The sequence below is a fragment of the Salvelinus fontinalis genome, chromosome 17 (genome assembly GCF_029448725.1).
Source record: "Salvelinus fontinalis isolate EN_2023a chromosome 17, ASM2944872v1, whole genome shotgun sequence".
NCBI lineage: Eukaryota > Metazoa > Chordata > Actinopteri > Salmoniformes > Salmonidae > Salvelinus > Salvelinus fontinalis.
The window spans coordinates 39,203,662-39,224,934 of record NC_074681.1 but is presented as its reverse complement, the minus strand read 5'-3'; the positions used below and the strand labels follow the sequence as shown (position 1 = coordinate 39,224,934).

General features: G+C 42.7%; 1 protein-coding gene across 3 annotated transcripts in view; it reads right to left on the bottom strand.

The window, feature by feature from the left end:
- LOC129814337 (CMP-N-acetylneuraminate-beta-1,4-galactoside alpha-2,3-sialyltransferase-like) overlaps nucleotides 1-21,273 on the bottom strand; it is an 81,564-nt gene that overhangs the window by 33,911 nt on the left and 26,380 nt on the right. For all 3 annotated transcript variants that reach the window (XM_055867411.1, XM_055867413.1, XM_055867412.1), the window contains 4 exons: nucleotides 13,240-13,334; nucleotides 6,811-6,874; nucleotides 6,638-6,733; nucleotides 6,236-6,422 (listed from right to left, as the gene is read on the bottom strand). In XM_055867411.1, the coding sequence (XP_055723386.1) occupies nucleotides 6,236-6,422; nucleotides 6,638-6,733; nucleotides 6,811-6,874; nucleotides 13,240-13,334 (442 nt within the window). The remainder of the gene's footprint in view (nucleotides 1-6,235; nucleotides 6,423-6,637; nucleotides 6,734-6,810; nucleotides 6,875-13,239; nucleotides 13,335-21,273) is intronic.

The following is a 21,273-nucleotide window of genomic DNA, read 5'->3' as shown; positions in this document are numbered from 1 at the left end:
AAATGAGGTAAAAATGGATTTCAGTTTTCTTGCATTAAAATCACCTGCCACTAGGAGCGCCACCTCTGGATGAGTATTTTCTTGTTTGCTTATGGCCCTATACAGATTGTTGAATGCGGTCTTAGTGCCAGTATTGGCTTGTGGTGGTAAATAGAATCCTACAAAAATGTTTTATGAACTCTTGGTAAATAGTATGGTCTACAGCTTAACATGAGGTATGTTAACGCTTCCTTAATATCAGAGCTTGCGTACCAGCTGTTGTTAATAAAGAGACACAAGCCATCATCCCTGATCTTACTGGACTTTGCCGTTCTGTCCCGCCGATGCATAGAAAAACCAGGTAGCTTTATATTATCCATGTCCTTGTTCAGCCATGACTCAGAGAAGCATAGTCTATGTCCCATTGACAAAATAGTCTTGAGCAGAGCTCGTCCAATTTATTCTCCAACGACTGCACATTCGCCAATAGAACAGAGGGAAGAGGCGATTTATTTATTCGCAGCGGTAGTCTCACCAGGGTGTCCGTGCGCCGGCCATATATAGAGCAGTCTTCGCCTTCTACAAGTGTCGGGGATCAACACCAGGTCCAGGATAATGAATATGTCTTTCGCCTCCAACTCAGTGAAGTAGAAGTCTTCGTCCAAATCGAGGTTAGTGTTAGCCGTTCTGATTGCCCAGAAGCTCTTGTCAGTCATAGAAACGATGGTGGAAACATTATGTACAAAGAAAGTTAAGATCAGCGTTCAAAAAATACCCAAAATAGTACAATTGGTCAGGAGCCCATAAAACGGCCATCATTACACTTTTATTATGTCATTTCCAACTCCCTCTGGGCAAGAAATGTTGGTAAACTCTCCAACCTTTAAAATACATTAGTCAGAGGTGTCAGTCACTCATCAAAACACTTCTGCCAGGAGAGAGGGGGTAAAAGGGGACGGCCATGACAGCACAGGTGAGAGTCACTTTCAGAAGCACTATTACGAAAGCGCACCTCCCACCCACATAAAAGAAGCCGTGAGAAACCTTCCCTTTCAAACCTGGTGAGAGAGGCATCCTGAAAGGGCCTTGCATTCCTTCCACCTGTGAGCGCCCACGCCACACAAAGGAGCCCCCGCCAGACCAAAGACATCAAAGCTCCCACAGAGCAACTGTTCAAAGTTACATACAAGTCTCCCTGTGGGCCAGACAAAAAGGAGAGAGTGCAGAGGGGATGGCTATGTGTAGAGATTAGTGTAACAGGAGTCCAAAAACATGCGTTTTCTGAAGCTTGTTTTCTTTGTACAGTTACTCATGGCTTTACCGGTGTACAACCTGCCTACTGGTATTAACAAGGTGAAAATGTGAGGGGTTAAAAACATGACAGCACAAAGGGGCTTGCTAGCCGCCGTCGCTAAAGACATACAAAGTGTGTTATGTTTCCACTGCAATATTTAGGTCCTTTATGATGCAGTTACTCCGGTAGCAATGAAGTGACAATAATATTCAATCAACAGGATTACTTGTCTTTTGATGAGGGTTCCCAAAATGACTAAACAGCAGATCAGTTTACAGTCAACAGTTATCTGACTGACTACCTTGTTACCAGGGTTACAGGTTGTTTACTGAGAGAATTAATCATGTTTGGACACCGGACCGCATCTCATCATTAATTTCCCCCATATCATGAGTAGAGAAATATCTACTCAGGGTAATTGAATGAATGAATGAACCTGATATTAGTTGAATGTCTGGTTGAACATCTAAATTACGTTCCTTTTTATTTACCTGCCAAAGAATACACACGGCCAAAGAGAAACTGTTTGCCGCAACAGACGGAATGTATGCGTTCGATGCTAATCTAGCTCTAGGAGCGAACAGAGCTTCTCGGATAATCTTTCATCAACAGGAATTCCCAACAATGACGGGCCTCATTTGTCAAGCAACAAACACTTAAAAAGACACTTTAAGCATAATAGCGGTGCAATGACTGGAATTCTATGGGTAAAGCTAGTTAGTACTGGCTCGTTAAAACTACCTGTAACCTCATTGCCAAAATATCCCTTTAACTACTGTAATGCCTCACTTTGTGCTCAGCGGCAGTACATACAGTTGAAGTCGGAAGTTTACATACACCTTAGCCAAATACATTTAAACTCAGCTTTTCACAATTCCTGACATTTAATCTGAGTACAAATTCCCTTTCTTAGTGTCAGTTAGGATCACCACTGATTTTAAGAATGTGAAATGTCAGAATAATAGTAGAGTGAATGATTTATTTCAGATTTTATTTCTTTCATCACATTCCCAGTGGGTCAGAAGTTTACATACACTTAATTAGTATTTGGTAGCATTGCCTTTAAATTGTTTAACTTGGGTCAAACGTTTCAGGTAGCCTTCCACAAGCTTCCCACAATAAGTTGGGTGAATTTTGGCCCATTCCTCCTGACAGAGCTGGTGTAACTGAGTCAGGTTTGTAGGGCTCCTTGCTCACACACATTTTTTCATTTCTGCCCACAAATGTTCTATAGGATTGAGGTCAGGGCTTTGTGATGGCCACTCCAATACATTGACTTTGTTGTCCTTAAGCCATTTGTTCCACAACTTTGGAAGTATGCTTGGGGTCATTGTCAATTTGGAAGACCCATTTGTGACCAAGCTTTAACGTCTTGACTGATGTCTTGAGATGTTGCTTCAATATATCCACATAAAGTTCCTCCCTCATGATGCCATCTATTTTGTGAAGTGCACCAGTCCCTCATGCAGCAAAGCACCCCCACAACATGATGCTGCCACCCCCGTGCTTCACGGTTGAAATGGTGTTCTTTGGCTTGCAAGCCTCCCCATTTTTCCTCCAAACATAACAATGGTCATTATGGCCAAACAGTTCTATTTGTATTTCATCAGACCAGAGGACATTTCTCCAAAAAGTACGATCTTTGTCCCCATGTGCAGTTGCAAACCATAGTGTGGGTTTTTTATGCCGGTTTTGGAGCAGTGGCTTCTTCCTTGCTGAGCAGTCTTTCAGGTTATGTCAATATAGGACTCGTTTTACTGTGGATATAGATACTTTAGCACCCGTTTCCTCCAGCATCTTCACAAGGTCCTTTGCTGTTGTTCTGGGATTTTTGCACCAAAGTACATTCATCTCTAGGAGACAGAAGACGTTTCCTTCCTGAGCGGTATGACGGCTGCGTGGTCCCATGGTGTTTATACTTGCGTACTATTGTTTGTACAGATGAGCGTGGTACCTTTAGGCTTTGGAACTTGCTCCCAAGGATGATCCAAACTTGTGAAGGTCTACAATTTTGTTCCTGAGGTTTGGGTGATTTCTTTTGATTTTCCCATGATGTCAAGCAAAGAAGCACTGAGGTAGGCCTTGAAATATATCCACAGGTACACCTCCAGTTGACTCAAATGATGTCAATTAGCCTATCAGAAGCTTCTAAAGCCATGACATAATTTTCTGGAATTTGCCAAGCTGTTTAAAGGCACTGTCAACTTAGTGTATGTAAACTTCTGACCCACTGGAATTGTGATACAGTGAATTATAAGTGAAATAATCTGTCTGTAAACAATTGTTGGAAAAATTACTTGTGTCATGCACAAAGTAGATGTCCTAACCGACTTGCCAAAACTAGTTTGCTAACAAGAAATTTGTGGAGTGGTTGAAAAACAAGATTTAATGACTCCAACCTAAGTGTATGTATACTTCCGAATGAAACTGTACATCACAATGTTTCAATATTTTTTATCATCTAGGCAAGTCAGTTAAGAACAAAATCTTATTTACAATGACGGCCTACCCCGGCGAAACCCGGACGACGCTGGGCCAATCACGGCCGGATGTGATACAGCCTGGATTCGAACCAGGGACTGTAGTGACACCTCTTGCACTGAGATGCAGTGCCTTAGACCACTGCGCCACTCAGAAGCCAAGTGTTGTGGTTGTCAGGAATTTCTGCAGCTTCAATAAAAGGTCAGCTGCTGAATTCACATTTGCATAGGTTAGGCTATATTTTTCCACATTTTGTTGTGTTACACCATTAATTTAAAATGTACATTTAGATTTCTGGGGGTATTGGCCTACACACAATACCCGGAATGTCAAAGTGGAATTATTTTTTATTCCAAAACATGCATACTGTCATGCAAAGCAATTAACTTTTTGTCCTGAATACAAAGTGTTATGTTTGGGGCAAATCCAATACATTACTGAGTACTACTCTCCATATTTTCAAGCATAGTGGGGAGTTTTTTAGGATAAAAAAAAAAGAAACGGAATGGCGCTAAACACAAGCAAAATCGTAGAGGAAAACCTGGTTCAGTCTGCTTTCCACCAGACACTAGGAGATTAATTCACCTTTCAGCAGGACAATAACCTAAAAAAAGGCCAAATCTACATTGGAGTTGCTTACCAAGAAGACAGTGAATTTTCTGGAATGGAGTTTCAGTTTGGACTTGAATCTAGTTTAAAATCTATAGCAAGACCTGAAAATGGTTGCCTAGCAATGATCAACAACCAATTTGACAGAGCTTGAATTTTGAAAATAATACATGGGTAAATGTTGCACAATCCAGGTGTGGAAAGCTCTTAGAAAGCTCTTAGAATCACTGCCAAATGTGCTTCTACGCAGTTTTAACTCAGGGGTGTGAACACTTCTGTATTTAACTTTTAATACATTTTCAAAAATGTCTAAACCTATTTTCACTGTCATTATGGGGTAGTGTGTGTATATCAATGAGAAAAAAATGAACGTATTCAATTTTGAATTCAGGCTGTAAAACAAATTGGAAAAAGTCAAGGGGTATGAATACTTTCTGAAAGCACTGTACATTAGTGGCAATGTAAAAGTGTTAACCAACACCTATAGTGAGTTACAATGAGCTGCATGAGGCATGTTCGACCCAAAATAGTGAGTTGGTGTGACTGAGTTAAGTGTGTGTGTGTGCATGCATCCCAACTACAGTGCCGTCATGGAAGACCGAGGACTTTTAACCAGTGATTTATTTAATGAGAGAAAGTATTCCTTCCCCTGCAGATCTAAGGCTGATCTGTGAGGTGCCAGAGAACAGATACATTTTTTCCATGTCCGCCATTTCCACTGTCCCCGCTACTTACCAGCTGACAGTCCAGACAAATCTGCCCAATTCAATAGCACCATCGTACAGCCAACTCTTTTACGCTTTCCCTTATTCTTATGGCCCTCTCCCTTACCCTAATTTTACCCCCTCTTTCTCACTCTCCCTCCTCCTAACCCCTCTTATCTCTCCAGAGTCTTGTATTTAGAGTCTTGTATTTTGACAAAAGTCACCTAGTAAAAATTCCTGCTGGCCACTGGTCCCTGAAAGTCACACAGCTGCGCTGGATAGGAAGCGGATCCCCCCAGACGCTGGATTGCCAGAAGAATCCCTTCAGAAAATTATCAGCCCCCTATAGGGAGAAACTCAACACGGCCAAAATTGAATGCTCGACCGGCAAGTTCAACAGCAGACAATTTTTTTCATCTGGAGAGACTGCGAATGTCCTTGAATTTAGCATACCCTACCCTGACTGTGGTAGAGTAACTGCAGACTGACGAGAGTGCTTGTGCAAGCTCTTTCAGTGATACAGGATTGTCTGCCGTCCTCTCTGGCAGAGATAAGGAAAAGCTCATTCAGTCAGCCAGACCCTCGGATTAAGAGGCCAATTCGCAGGCTGTCAATCAAGCATGGCAGTCAGTGGCTCGTCAAAAGAAAGGACAAAGGTCCTTAAATGGGAAAATCGTGTTTTATTTCTCACCAGGGCAGAATGAAAAGTAGAGAACATTTGCTCAGATTGGTTTCTCAATACAGCACAATTTAAACCCTGTTATTCGTAATCATGAAGAAATGGGAAAGTATTGTGAGAACCCATAACCATATCTACTAAATGTCACAAGACGAGCAAATGACTGCAACAGAAGATGCACGTATGGTGTCTATGACCATAATGGCTTTTCTAAAACACCCCTAGTCACGTGGTGCCACAGAAAGCACACAAACTATCCATAACATCCAGTGGGATTCACGTTTATGTGGTCGCCTTAATGTTATGACAGATGGAGAAGCAATGGAAGAGACCTAGAAAGGAGGTGGGACTGGACATTTGGCAGACGAATGCATACTCTTTCAAGGCAGCGGAAATGCACCCAACCACTAACAAACATGACCAACTAACTTTTTCTTAGCGGTCCAAATTAATAAAAAAGGTAACAGTCAGCCTTGAGGTATTCCTCACCAGTTTCTCTTTGAAGACCATTTGTCTGAGCCACTTGAAGTCCAGCGGTTTGAAGGCGGAGAAGACGAAAAGCGAGTCCTTTTCGTAGCGCTCAGGCTTCTGAATGGCCCCCTCGGGGTAGGTGATGCGCATGGTGGTCTTGGTGCCCACGTCCTTGCCGAAACCAGTCACAGGAGCCTCGTTCAACCTGCGGTTAGAGAAGAAATGCTATGGGTGCAAATACATTGTGTGTTGACATCACAACATAATCTGCGGCTGGCACCCAGGCTACCAAACTAACCCCAAGTCCATTAAAGTCTAACCAGTGTCAGAGTTCAAAAGGAGGAACTGACACTCAGCAGAACTATCATCTTTACCCTCTTAACTGGCATCATATTGCCCTTCCATTGGAAGTAGACTCACCTCACCACAACGTCGTAATCATCTATGCGCGAGCCCAAAGACTTGTTGGCCAGGATACCACCATTGCCCACAATAATGCATCTTTTACAACCAAGACTGGAAGAGAAGAACATCTGAGGGGTTAAAAAGTGTGTGCGCACACGAGTGCGCTACTTAATTCCCATGTTAATTACCTGTCAAGGTCTTCACCCAAACCATAGTTCTTTGTGGCAGTTAGAATACTGTCTATGATTCTTTCTGCAAAATGAAACGGGAGAGAAAAAGACAGTTCAGATATCAACTACAGTTCATTGTTGTTTGCTAGGTCACAGACAAAACCCCTCATGAAAAGGATTAATAGCGCCTCTTTAATAACAAACTGTCGAGGACTTCAACGCCCAGAAAACAATGTAGCAAGCTAGGTGGTCCTTGGGAGAAGGTCTGGAGGAGAAAACGTTCCTAACCGTTTATTAAAATTACAGATAAGGATAAGCCACGGGCCCGGTGACAGTAACATTGGAAAACCATCAGCCCTTTCAGGACGGATGAATCCGGGTGAAACGGCACTTCAGAGAAAAAAGCTGCCCATAAAACCACTCGGTGAGGAATGCCGCTTTCAAACAAGCACATTCTCCCGGTTGAAGTGTGCTGTGCTAGGGCTCTCTCAAGTGTGGACTCGGAGCTGGGTCTGGTGGTGTGAGATACGGGGATGTTTAGCCATAGCGTGCATTCCTGCCATGTTCCAGAGGGTATTCTGGCAGAGTCATGACTCTGGTGTTTAAGACACATTTGTCTTCGCTCCCCCTCCCCCACACAGCCCACTAGCACCTCTTGACTCTTTCCTTCTCATATTAGTCATAGGTCTACCATAGATTGGGAGATTTATATCTAGGTTGTGTGTCCAATTTATCCAACAAGGTAATATCCAAATGAATCACTCGCTTGTATAATCACATTTCAGTTGCGTGCTGGTTCCATTTGTTAAACAACTGATATGAAATGTCATTAGGCTCAACCACAACCCCATGTAGGCGTCTCCTTTGCTTCTTGCAAGAGTAATGCAGTTGGACTACAGCTTTATCCCCTCTAACGAGCCTCGTGATTAAACAGCACAAAATGAGCAGCGGCCCATTGTTTGGACGCGGCGTCGAAGTCTGGCATCAAGCATCACCCCGGTCAGCATAAACAGAGGACCAGACCACACCCGACTCAATAGGGTGAAACCCCCCCCAAAAATTGGGACAGGTTTCTCGAAGAGGAGAGACATGGCAGCTAATTGTTATTAGCACCCAGGATAAACACTTCAGCCAAGTATGTCTAGGCGGCAGCTCAGATAAATGGCCGTCGTCTTGAAGTACACTTTTCTGGCGAGGAAAATCTTCAGCTGAAATGTGGAGGAGGGGTTGGAGGTGTCACTGAACATGAGCTCAACGTTCTGCTACAGCGTGCTGCTTACACAAGGTAAAGGGAGACAAGTGAGACTGGTCAGTCGAACATGAAGAAATACATACAAACATTCAATGCTTATTGAATCATAATATAGCTATCTATTCTAGGTGTCTTTTAAAGAGAACATTATGGTCTGCTCAGTTGGTGTAGGCCAGTTGTTCCCAAACTTTTATAGTCCCGTACCCCTTCAAACATTCAACCTCCAGCTGCGTATCCCCCCCCCCCTAGCACCAGGGTCAGCGCACTCTCAAATGTTGTTTTTTTCCTTCATTGTAAGCATGCCACACGCACACACACACTATCTGATACATTTATTAAACAATAGAATGAGTGGGAGTTTGTCTCTTCCCATGAGCCGGGTTGTGACAAAGAGCTCTTACAGGACCAGGGCACAAATAAAAATAATCAATAATTTTGCTCTTTAGTTTATCTTACATATAAAACCTTATTTGTTCATCGAAAATGTTGAATAACTTATCACAGGTTAATGAGAAAGGTGTCCTTGAAAGGATGCACATACACTACCGGTCAAAAGTTTTAGAACACCTACTCATTCAATGGTTTCTCTTTATTTTTTACTTCTACATTGTAGCATAATAGTGAATACATCAAAACAATAAAATAATACATATCGAATCTTCTAGTAAGCAAAAAAGTGTTTAACATATCAAAATATATGTTATATTTCAGACTTTTTAAAGCTCCACCCTTTGCACACACTTGGCATTCTCTCAACCATCTTCACACAAATACTGAGCACTTGCTGGCTGCTTTTCCTTCACTCTGCAGTCCGACTCATCCCAAACCATCTCAATTTGGTTGAGGTCTGGGGATTGTGGAGGCCAGGTCATCTGATGCAGCACTCCATCCCTCTCCTTGGTAAAATAGCCCTTACACAGCCTGGAGGTGTGTTGGGTCATTGTCCAAATGATAGTCCCACTAAGCGCAAACCAGATGGGATGGCGTATCGCTGCAGAATGCTGTGGTAGCCATGCTGGTTAAGTGTGTCTTGAATTCTAAATCAGACAGTGTCAACAGCAAAGCACCCCCACACCATAGCACCTCCTCCTCCATGCTTTACGGTGGAAAATAAACATTCAGAGATCATCCGTTCACCCACACCACGTCTCACAAAGACACGGAAGTTGGGGAAAAAAAAATCTCCATTTGGACTCCAGACCAAGGGACGCATTTCCACCGGTCTAATGTCCATTTCTCGTGTTTCTTGGTCCAAGCAATTCTCTTCTTATTATTATTGGTGTCCTTTAGGTTGTGGTTTCTTTGCAGCAATTCGATCACAAAGGCCTGATTCACGCAGTCTCCTCTGAACAGTTGATGTTGAGACGTGTCCGTTACTTGAAATCTGAAGCATGTATTTTGGATGCAATTTCTGAGCCTGGTAACTCTAATGAACTTAACTTCTGCAGCAGAGGTAACTTTGGGTCTTCCATTCCTGTGGCGGGCTTCATGAGAGCCAGTTTCATCATAGCGCTTGATGGTTTTTGCGACTGCACTTGAAGAAACTTTCAAAGTTCTTGAAATTTTCCACATTGACTGACCTTCATGTCTTCTCTTTGCTTATTTGAGCTGTTCTTGCCATAATATGTACTTAGACTTTTAAGGCACACCTGCTAATTGAAATGCATTCCAGATGACTACCTAATGAAGCTAGTTGAGAGAATGCCAAGAGTGTGCAAAGCTGTCATCAAGGCAAAGGGTGGCTATTTGAAGAACATCAAACATATTTTGATTTGTTTAACACTTTTTTGGTTACTACATGATTCCATATGTGTTATTTCATAGTTTTGATGTCTTCACTATTACTCTACAATGTAGAATATAGTAAAAATAAAGAAAAACCATTCAATGAGTAGGTGTTCTAAAACTTTTGACCGGTAGGTTAACTCCACAATGTTGGGTTGTATTGGAGAGAGTCAGTCTAAATCATTTTCCACACACAGTCTGTGCCTGTATTTAGTTAATGCTAGTGAATGCCGAGAATCCACTCTCACATAAATATGTGGTTGCAAAGGGCATCAGTGTCTTACCAGCACGATTTGCCACAGCAGGATACTCTGAGCACAGCGCAATCCAGAAATCTGGCAGTGGCTTCTGATTACATTTCCACAGAACCACTCGTTAAAATTTCGATGAGGCTCTTTTGTTCAGATATCGATAAGTGGACTGGAGGCAGGGCATGAAAGAGATAACAAATCCAGTTGTTTGTTAGTGTCATCCGTTTCGGGAAAGTACCTGGATAATTGCGCACCCAACTCACTCGCTATATCACATTTGACATTGTCCTTAAGCTTGAGTTCATTTGCACACCAAAAAATCATACAATGATAGAAAGACCAGTGTGTTGTCCTTGTTAATGCAGACAGAGAAGAGCTCCAACTTCTTAATCATAGCCTCAATTTTGTCCCACACATTGAATATAGTTGCGGAGAGTCCCTGTAATCCTAGATTCAGATGAGAAAAAACATCACCCAGATGGCCAGTCGTGTGAGAAACTCGTCATCATGCAAGCGGTCAGACAAGTGAAAATAATGGTCAGTAAAGAAAACTTTAAGCTCGTCTCCCAATTAAAAAATATGTGTTTATACTTGCTGCAGTGTACCCAAGTGGCGTCGGGAGCAACTGCTTGCACGTGCGTTACCACTCCACTATGTCACCCTGTCATGGCTTTTGTGCCATCAGTACAGATACCAACATGAGCAGTAGCTACATACGGACCATTAGTAGAATTCCCGCAAGAGAGTAACGGTTAATGTGATTGGATGTTAATTATTTGACTCTATTTGACATTGTGTTGTTATTTCGCTAAACACTAGATGGTTCAATTTTATTTTTGGCAGTGAAACGAGGCTACTCAGGCAAGAGAAAAAACCTCACTCAAATGTATAGCCCCGTTGGGAAATAGAAATGGACTGTTTGAAAATGTGGTAAAAATATATATATTTTACATGTGAATCACATTTCTATTTGGCGTACCCTCGACGGCATTGTGCATTGGGAATACCTGGTTTAGGCAATCCAAAAGCTTATACCAATATATAGTTCCAGATGTCAAAACGGTCTGTGTGAAAAAACTGCCCTCCCATGCTTGCTTATAGTATCATGGAGAGGCTAGAAACCACATGAAGGATGGAGGTTTCCCCTGTGTTTCTAAGTCTAGCAAACAAGGCTGCTTGGCCGCAAAAAAAAGTACAAATAAACTTTTATTTTCAAGGTTTCTATTTTTTTGCTCCTAATTTGGAATCCTTTGTGGAGTTCTATTCAAGGTCCACACGTATCACCTCTCCACATGAATACAGCTAAAAGGGAAATCCCACTGCAGTCACAAACCGTGGAGAAAACAGAAACCAGGTGTAGCGCACTTGCCTTTGAAAACCAGCGTGTGAGTGTGGGGTAGAGGGCACTTGCCAGAGCACAAAGGTAACATTCAGTGTACCTTTACATGCACTTCGCTCCTAAGTGTTGGAAATTGAATGATAAAGGGTAGCCTGAAATCATGCTCTATCTTATCTTCCCAATTCCGATCGCATGATGTGCTCATGTTTGATTCGTAAAATGCATAGATTCTTGACGGTCCCGTCAGTGAGCTACCTAAACCCGTATTGAGATGTGACTAGGCGGAATTTTGCTTTCTGGGAATGCTATTAAGTCTGGAGGTTCTGGGCGGCACTAGAAAGTTGACTGTCAGAAATACTACAATGTAAACCTACTTTTAAACCGTCTGTCTGTATATTTCAAGACATGGCATATAGGGGTGTAGTGAGATACCCGATGGATTTGACAATTCTCTTAAAAAAAAAAATGTTAATACTAAACCCACGAAAATTAATCCGCCATCAATAACAATGGATAAATCTAAGGATTAATTATTTAAATATTGAAAGTGCGTGGGCTTACGGAGAGTAACAAAATGGTGCAGTTTCAAACCATGTGGCGGCAAGTGATGCGGGCGCTGGTGATGGGGGTGTGTGCTAGTGGGTCTGGGCAGGTGTGATGTAGTTGATATATGTATGATTTTGTCGTTTGTAATGTTTATAAAATAAAATCGGACAAAAAAAAGGATTAATAATTAAAACAGGAGTCCCCATTCAAGTCAATGATGGCATAATGGGTGGACTGGCAGCCATTACGAGTATACCCATAGAAGCAAAGCTATGTTGAGACAACGTGATTCTAATATCCCATAACTCTTTTCAACAATGGTACCGGCTATGCCAGTTAGCAATGGCGCTGGTCTCAGATTTGTGACGACGTTGTCTTAACATGTATACGTTCGACCTATGAGCAAAGTAGGAAGTCAAGTATGTGCTATGATTTGTTGATTCAACTCACATTCCAAAAAAGTACATTCCATTGCATGAGCCACATCTGTTTACGTCATTTGAATGAACATTGTACATTTCCATGGAAATTACATCACAATACCAGCCAGACATTGGGATTGTACCCATGAGTATGCCAGTCAAATTGCCAGGGTTAGAGGTTCCAAGCCTGTTCTATTCACTCTATTTCTATGTGTGCTGCTCCTGCATTTTGGTCATTCAGTCAGCTGTTCAATATCATTTTATTCTAATTTTATTTTCATGACGGTCTTCATCCATAACAGTTGGTTATTGTGCCAGCCCTACTGCTTCACAATTGAGGAAAGAATGAAGACTTAAGTATTTTGATGCATTTCACCTTCAGGATGGGTGTTGAAGTTGAAGAAAAAGCCATAAAAGTTTGTAGAAGTTCAGAGAAACTGAAGTGTTGTCTCACTGTCTAGATGTTGCCGTAGCAAGAAACGTCCTGTAATATCCAAGCATCCCATTCTCACCCTCTACCCTTCGCCACAACCCAGGCAATCGCACAGTCAGTGGCAGTGTGTGTAACCATCAGAGAGCATGACAGGAGAAGCGTGAGATCAACCCAAGTAGGCCAGGAGGGATGTTCTGCCAGCTCTATCACCAAGCGTGAAGATGCACTAACTGGCCCGTGGTGATAAGGATGGTAAGAGCTCTGGCACCCTCTTCTCTTTAGCTTACCTATCCAGCCCAAATCATCATCTATACACAGTTCCAAAACCACCATGACAAGTTAATGACACATCCATTGCCATCAATGAGATACATGGAATAATCAAATCTGTCTAATGTTAGACGCACAATTTGTCTTACCTTGTGTTTTGAATCCAAATGGAGGCAAGTAATTGCGGACTTTGGCCAGCCGCTTGAAGTTCCGGTCGAGAAACATGGGAGCTGGCTTCATGAACCTGTGAGAGGAACAGTAGAAAGAAGAACAGGAGGGATTACTGTAAAACTTCAATAAATAGCCTGGTGTTTCAATCGATGAATAAAAACAGCACTTAGAGACGGGCTCCTATTTGAGCCAAGCGTCTATTTACTTAACTTCTTAGGGATAGGGTCTAGTGCCTGTTACTCAGGCCCAGAAGCCAGGATATGCATTGGTAGCATTGAATAGAAAACACTTTGAAGTTTCTAAAACAGTTAAATAATGTTTGAGACTATAACAGAATTGATATGGCAGGCGAAAATCCAAAGATGAAAAAAAAAAAAAAGCTCCCAGGCTCTTATAATGGGTTTCTATGTAAATCTGTCTGCCATATTGCCATTCCTATGGCTTCCACTAGACGTCAACAGTCTTTATTCGAGGTTTCAGGCTTTTTGGGGGGAAAAACAACCAAGTATTTGGAGTTTTGGTGAAGAGACCACCGGTACAATATCAGTCTTTCAGTGCATGAGGAGGGCGCACGCTTACTAATTTTACTTTCCTATTGAACATACTACTTTCCGTATGAAATATTATACATTTTAGGATACCTGAGGATTAAATAAAAACGTCGTTTGACTTGTTTGGACGAAGTTTAGCGGTAGCTTTTTGGACTCCTTTGTCTGCATGTTGAACGAGTGGATTACTGAAATCGATGGCGCCAACTAAACTGACTTTTTGGGATATAAAGGAGGATTTTATCTAACAAAACGACCATTCATGTTGTAGCTGGGACCCTTGGGATTGCAAACAGAGGAAGATCTTCAAAAGTAAGTGATTTATTTAAAATCGCTATTTGTAATTTTGTGAAGCCTGTGCTGGTTGAAAAAATATGTTGATGTGGGGCGCTGTCCTCAGACAATCATGGTATGCTTTCGCCATAAAGCCTTTTTGAAATCTGACAATGCAGTTAGATTAACAGGAATTTAAGCTATTTAATGATATAAGACACTTGTATGTTCATGAATGTTTAATATTACGATTATTTATTTGAATTGCGCGCCCTCCAATTTCACCGGAAATTGCACCCTCCAATTTCACCGGCGTCCCGCTAATGATACACACAGCTTTTGCTCAATAAAAATATTGAAACGACTACCACATTATTTATTGTGACCCGTATGACCTGTATAAACATTGAAACAACAAATACATCACAGATCAGACGTGCAGACTAGGCTGCCTATCATACACACCTGATTTTGCGCTTCAGCACCATGGAGAGCTCGAGAAAAAAAAAAAAAATTAGGGACAGAGACGCAACGGCTAGCAACAATGCCAGAATAAAAAAAATTAGGTTTAATGCACATGACCGTGGGAATATCAGAGCTGTGTCCATTGTAACCTCGTAAATAATTATTTTAAACCCAGCGGTTATTTGAAAACGTGTTTATTTGCTGAAACGTGTGCCCGGCTATTAAAAAAGGGCCAGGTGGCCATTTGAGACTGCATTTAATTGAATCAAATAATATAAAACTTGTAAAACAGTTTGTCTGTCCACTCATGAGAAGTCCAGCATGACTTAAGTTAACCAAAATAGGCCTACTGTGTTGCGATGTCCTCTCATTTCTAGATGCAGAGTTCAAAAGCGAGCCCTTTCCTGCGCCAGATAATGTTTAGTGAGATATTCACCATAGATCGATTGCTGTGTTCATTGAGACTTGCCAATGAGCAACAGAGTTTACCTCATAACCTAATACACAGGTGAGTGACAACCCTGATGTCTCTCTGGACACTAACTTAGAAGCTGACAGTTTCTTTCTAAAAGCGTTTCTTCCTCCCTAGAAGCCCATGGCCCCCACTTAACTCTTCCCTGACCCTGGGGCTCTAGTGTTAATTCCCCGCCAGGAGTTAAAGACACTGGGCCGTAAGAGGAGACGCTTGTTCCACTCATCAATCTAACCGCGTCATCCCACATTTCCACTCCCCCGTTCACACAGGGGGCAAAATGGGTTGACTCAAGGAAGAGAGGAAAATAAAGAACAAGTCTGCTACATGTACTCTTATGGACAATGTTTCTTCCCAGGAAAAGGCCGAAACCATTCTTGACACAGTCTGGGTATACATGTCCTGACGATGTATTGATGTCAGTGTTTATCTGTCCCAGACGATTTGGGAAGGGATGTTTCAAGGAAATTAAAGTGGGCAGTGTTGATTTGTAATGTTTGCAAAAACAGCCGGTGCACGAACAAAGTGCTCCTACACTAACCACTATTTGATAAAGCACTCCTCTCAAATCAAAAAAAAGAGCCACTTCCCCTGGTCAGGCCTCGGACCCGGGCTGTACGTTCTGCTTCTGGAAGTGTGGCCGGACGATGGATGTCTGTTTTTATGACCCGCTGTCTCGCTGGGGAGAGCACCAGGGTCCTCGTTTAACAAGCCCAAGCCTCCAACACTCCACTTTTACAGCTCGCACTTAAGGTACTCACAACACGCTCGCAGATTGGGGTTTAAACAAGGGTATTACTGGTTCTAGGACGGTTTATATGTCAGAAGTGATTCTTGTGGAGAAATTCTTTGTATGATTAGTAGCTCTTTTGAAAAATGTGGTTGTGGTAGAAAAGTAATATGAGATTAGATTTAGGTGACTCTAGTCATAAAAATGTGTATGGATAAACATTACATGCTATACTATATTGTAAGCCCATTTAAACAAGGGAAAATCTTTTTGCGTCCTATGAAAACCTACACAGCATAGAGGACCAATGTGAGAGCGAGTGTTAGTGTGCGAGACTACTAGTTCGCTGTGATTACACAGCGAGGCCCCCGTGGTGTTTACACTGACAGCAACAAGACGTTCTCTACAACTCTACAGGCCTGGGACGCAAACCACAACAACATCTGGAGGAGGAACTCAGGCTGGCTTCACTAGGCTAACCCCCAGGGGGGCTGCGTCTACATCCACGGGTTGTCTTAACCAACAATTAGTTACGGCTGCCCACAGTGCACCCAGTCAAGATGGCTACTATCACCAAAGGAATACGATTCTGCTATCAGGTCACCAAACTTCACATCCTACTAATCGTATCTGAACTCAAATGAGCAAACACGGTTTACAAGAGGAGCCACTTGTCCTCGTCCTCCAAACTCCTTAATTGCACTTGATGCACCAAGAAAGAAAAAGAGTAAACAGTCATGTCTGGCTCTCTCTCCACACATCACCTGACAGAAACAGACGGGCAAAGACCCTTGCCAAAACAAACCGTGACTCATTAACGTGTGGCTTCAGGGGCCGAGCCGGGCATTAAATAACTGGGACTGTCAAGAGTATCCTAGCCTATGGATGGACAGACAGGGGATAGTTTGCTTGTCTTAAAGAGAGAGTGCTCCCAAAACAGGAGGCCCAGGCACATTGTCCTCATTTCCTCTCACTGGGGGCCATATTTTCATAACCGCGCCGCCCAAGTTCACCGCCAACACTTGATTTAGAGCTCCAATACAAACAGTTTGGCGTGAGGGGAGGGGAAGCGTTGAAAATAAATTGGATTCCACTGGGCAGGGCCTTTTGGAAGAGGACAAACATGGAGGATGGAGATGATTAGGGAGGGACCTCAAATTCAGGAGGTTAAGGGATCTGGCCAAGTAAATACCCATCAGTTGTTTTTACTACAGACTAAAATGAATTTATGCCAAAATGTAATTTGCCAAAAAGAAAATGCTGGCTACATGTTTACATGCATTATTATCCAATTTGGCCATGAGAGACCAAAGATGGGATTCAGATCTGGATAACAGAGCTGGGGTTGCCACTCTTCTATGAGTGGCCTGACATGGAAAAGTGGCCAAGAAGAGGTAGCCGTTTACAGACATACAGTGCGTTTAGAAAGTATTCACTCCGCTTGACTTTTACAAAAAAAAATTGTGTTACAGCCTGAATTTAAAATGGATTAAATTGAGATTGTGTCACTAACACTTTGTATTCAGGACAAAAAGTTATGTTTGGGGCAAATACAATACATTACTGAGTAACAAACTCCATATTTTCAAGCATATAGTGGTGGCTGCATCATGGTATGGGTATGCTTGTAATCGTTAAGGTCTAGAGAGATAAAAAATAAGAATGGAGTTTGCTTTCCACTGGGAGATGAATTTGCCATTCAGCAGAACAATAACTTAAAACAAGGCCACATATACATTGGAGTTGCTCATCAAGACCATATTGAATGTTACCGAGTGACTAAGTTAAAGTTTAAACTTAAATCGTCTTGAAAATCTATAGGAAGATTTGAAAACAGTTGTCTAGCAATGATCAATAACCAACTTGACAGAGCACAAATTTTCAAAAGAATAATGTTCTAATATTAAACAATCCAGGTGTGCAAAGCTCTTAGAGACATACCAAGAAAGACTCACAGCTGCAATCGCTGCCAAAGGTGTATTGAATCACGGGTGTGAATGTTAAAAAATGTGTGGTATTATGTGTAGATGGGTGAGAAAAAATATTGAATCCATTTTGAATTCAGGCTGTAACAATTTTTTGGGGGAAAAAGTCAAGCTGTTTGGCATCTGTGTTTGTACATGTCATGTACGACCAATCACGTTTTGCTTTCCCCCATCACAAACCTCAAACTCCAGGACATCTAACAGATACACCCAACTTTGTCCCTCTAAGCCATTAATAGTGCTAATTGAACTGTGTGTGACTGAAGTGAACGTGGTAGTAATCAATGCGGTCCCAAGCAGGTGCTCGCTGTTATAGGGAACTTTGATCTGAAAACGTGTGGCTGACTAGAAGAAGTGGTTGGGTGACATCGTTAACACACAGCCTCCTAGTTGGGAGGGCAGTTCCTTGGAAACCAGGCGACTTTAACGACTGCTCTAATTTAGCAGAGCCCCAGCGTAGCTCTTCCAAGTAAGCCCTTTTCTCTCTAGTCATAATAATCATAAGCCTATTTGTGTAACACGCCTCGACGGCCCCTTTGGGTTTCCGTACGAAAATCTGTTATCTACACAAAAAATGCCAGTATTTTCGGTTCAGAAAGTATAACACACAGAATAGAAGAAATATCAGGATATCTTTAATAAAGCTGTCACAGTCATTGCTGGTCTAACCGAATATGAGCATTATTACACCGGATCATCGTCGCTAGCTAGCTGCAACCAGGTGGCTACTACTGGCTAATACCTCTGTCCCGAAACAAGCACCAGTTAGCCTTGAGCTAGCCTCGAGCTAGGCCCATCTGCCGGCTAGCCGAAGAGGCCTACCAGCGAATTATTGGGCTACAATACCTCTTTTGCCAATTGGACTGGACCCTTTATTGCCGACACGGAGCCCCGCCGATCCATCACGACTGGTCTGCCGACGTAATTGTCCGAGGTGGTTTCAACAGGCTTTTCCATTGCGACGTTTCTGAATACCCATCTGCTAATTATTAGCTGTCTTATCGGCTGCTATCTAAATAAATATACCGGACAATTTTTTTTCTTTTTCCTGGGTCACTATATCTATTTTGCCAATTGGATCGATCCCCTCTACCACACGGAACCCCACTAATCTACCGACGGAAACGAACGAGGTGACAAAAAAATAAAAAAAATAAAATAAAAACAGACCTCCATCCTATGTTATCTTGCTACCGATAGCCAGCTACCCGGCCAGCTGTCTGGATCGCCGTGCCCCCAACCAACCTCTACTCACTGGACCCTTATGATCACTCGATTAAGCATGCCTCTCCTTAATGTAAATATGCCTTGTCCATTTCTGTTCTGGTTAGTGTTTATTGGCTTATTTCACTGTAGAGCCTCTAGCCCTGCTCACTATATATCCAACCTCTCAGTTCCACCACCCACATATGCGATGACATCACCTGGTTTCAATGATGTTTCTAGAGACTATATCTCTCTCATCATCACCCATTACCTAGGTTTACCTCCACTGTATTCACATCCTACCATACGTTTGTCTGTACATTATTCCTTGAAGCTATTTTATCGCCCCCAGAAACTTCCTTTTACTCTCTGTTCTAGACGTTCCAAACGACCAATTCTCATAGCTTTTAGCCGTACCATTATCCTACTTCTCCTCTGTTCCTCTGGTGATGTAGAGGTGAATCCAGGCCCTGCAGTACCTAGCTCCACTCCTATTCCCCAGGCGCTCTCTTTTGATGACTTCTGTAACCGTAATAGCCTTGGTTTCATGCATGTTAACATTAGAAGCCTCCTCCCTAAGTTTGTTTTGTTCACTGCTTTAGCACACTCTGCCAACCCAGATGTTTTAGCCGTGTCTGAATCCTGGCTTAGGAAGACCACCAAAAATTCTGACATTTTCATCCCTAACTACAAGATTTTCAGACCAGATAGAACGGCCAAAGGGGGCGGTGTTGCAATCTACTGCAAGGATTGCCTGCAGAGTTCTGTTTTACTATCCAGGTCTGTTCCGAAACAATTTGAACTCCTACTTTTAAAACTCCACCTCTCTAAAAACAAGTCTCTCACTGTTGCCGCCTGCTATAGACCACCCTCTGCCCCCAGCTGTGCTCTGGACACCATATGTGAACTGATTGCCCCCCATCTATCTTCAGAGCTTGTGCTGCTAGGCGACCTAAATTGGAACATGCTTAACACCCCAGCCATCCTACAATCTAAGCTTGATGCCCTCAATCTCACACAAATTATCAATGAACCTACCAGGTATCACCCCAATTCCGTAAACACGGGTACCCTCATAGACATCATCCTAACCAACTTGCCCTCCAAATACACCTCTGCTGTTTTCAACCAAGATCTCAGCGATCACTGCCTCATTGCCTGTATCCGTAATGGGTCAGCGATCAAACGACCTCCACTCATCACTGTCAAACGCTCCCTGAAACACTTCAGCGAGCAGGCCTTTCTAATCGACCTGGCCGAGGTATCCTGGAAGGATATTGATCTCATCCCGTCAGTAGAGGATGCCTGGATATTTTTTAAAAATGCCTTCCTCACCATCTTGAATAAGCATGCCCCATTCAAGAAATTTAGAACCAGGAACAGATATAGCCCTTGGTTCTCTCCTGACCTGACTGCCCTTAACCAACAGAAAAACATCCTATTGCGTTCTGCATTAGCATCGAACAGCCCCCGTGATATGCAACTTTTCAGGGAAGCTAGAAACCAGTATACACAGGCAGTTAGAAAAGCCAAGGCTAGCTTTTTCAAGCAGAAATTTGCTTCCTGCAACAAACTCAAAAAAGTTCTGGAACACTGTAAAGTCCATGGAGAATAAGAACACCTCCTCCCAGCTTCCAACTGCACTGAAGATAGGAAATACTGTCACCACCGACAAATCCATTATAATTGATAATTTCAATAAGCATTTTTCTACGGCTGGCCATGCTTTCCACCTGGCTACCCCTAACCCGGTCAACAGCACTGCCCTCCCCTCTGCTACTCGCCCAAGCCTTCCCCATTTCTCTTCCTCCCAAATACAGTCAGCTGATGTTCTGAAAGGGCTGCAAAATCTGGACCCTTACAAATCAGCCGGGCTAGATAATCTGGACCCTTTCTTTCTAAAACTATCTGCTGAAATTGTTGCCACCCCTATTACCAGCCTTTTCAACCTCTCTTTCGTGTCGTCTGAGATTCCCAAAGATTGGAAAGCAGCTGCGGTTATCCCCCTCTTCAAAGGGGGAGACACTCTAGACCCAAACTGCTACAGACCTATATCTATCCTACCCTGCCTTTCTAAGGTCTTCGAAAGCCAAGTCAACAAACAGATTACCGACCATCTCGAATCCCACCATACCTTCTCCGCTATGCAATCTGGTTTCAGAGCTGGTCATGGGTGCACCTCAGCCACGCTCAAGGTCATAAACGATATCTTAACCGCTATCGATAGGAAACAGTACTGTGCAGCCATATTCATTGACCTGGCCAAGGCTTTTGACTCTGTCAATCACCACATCCTCATCGGCAGACTCGACAGCCTTGGTTTCTCTAATGAT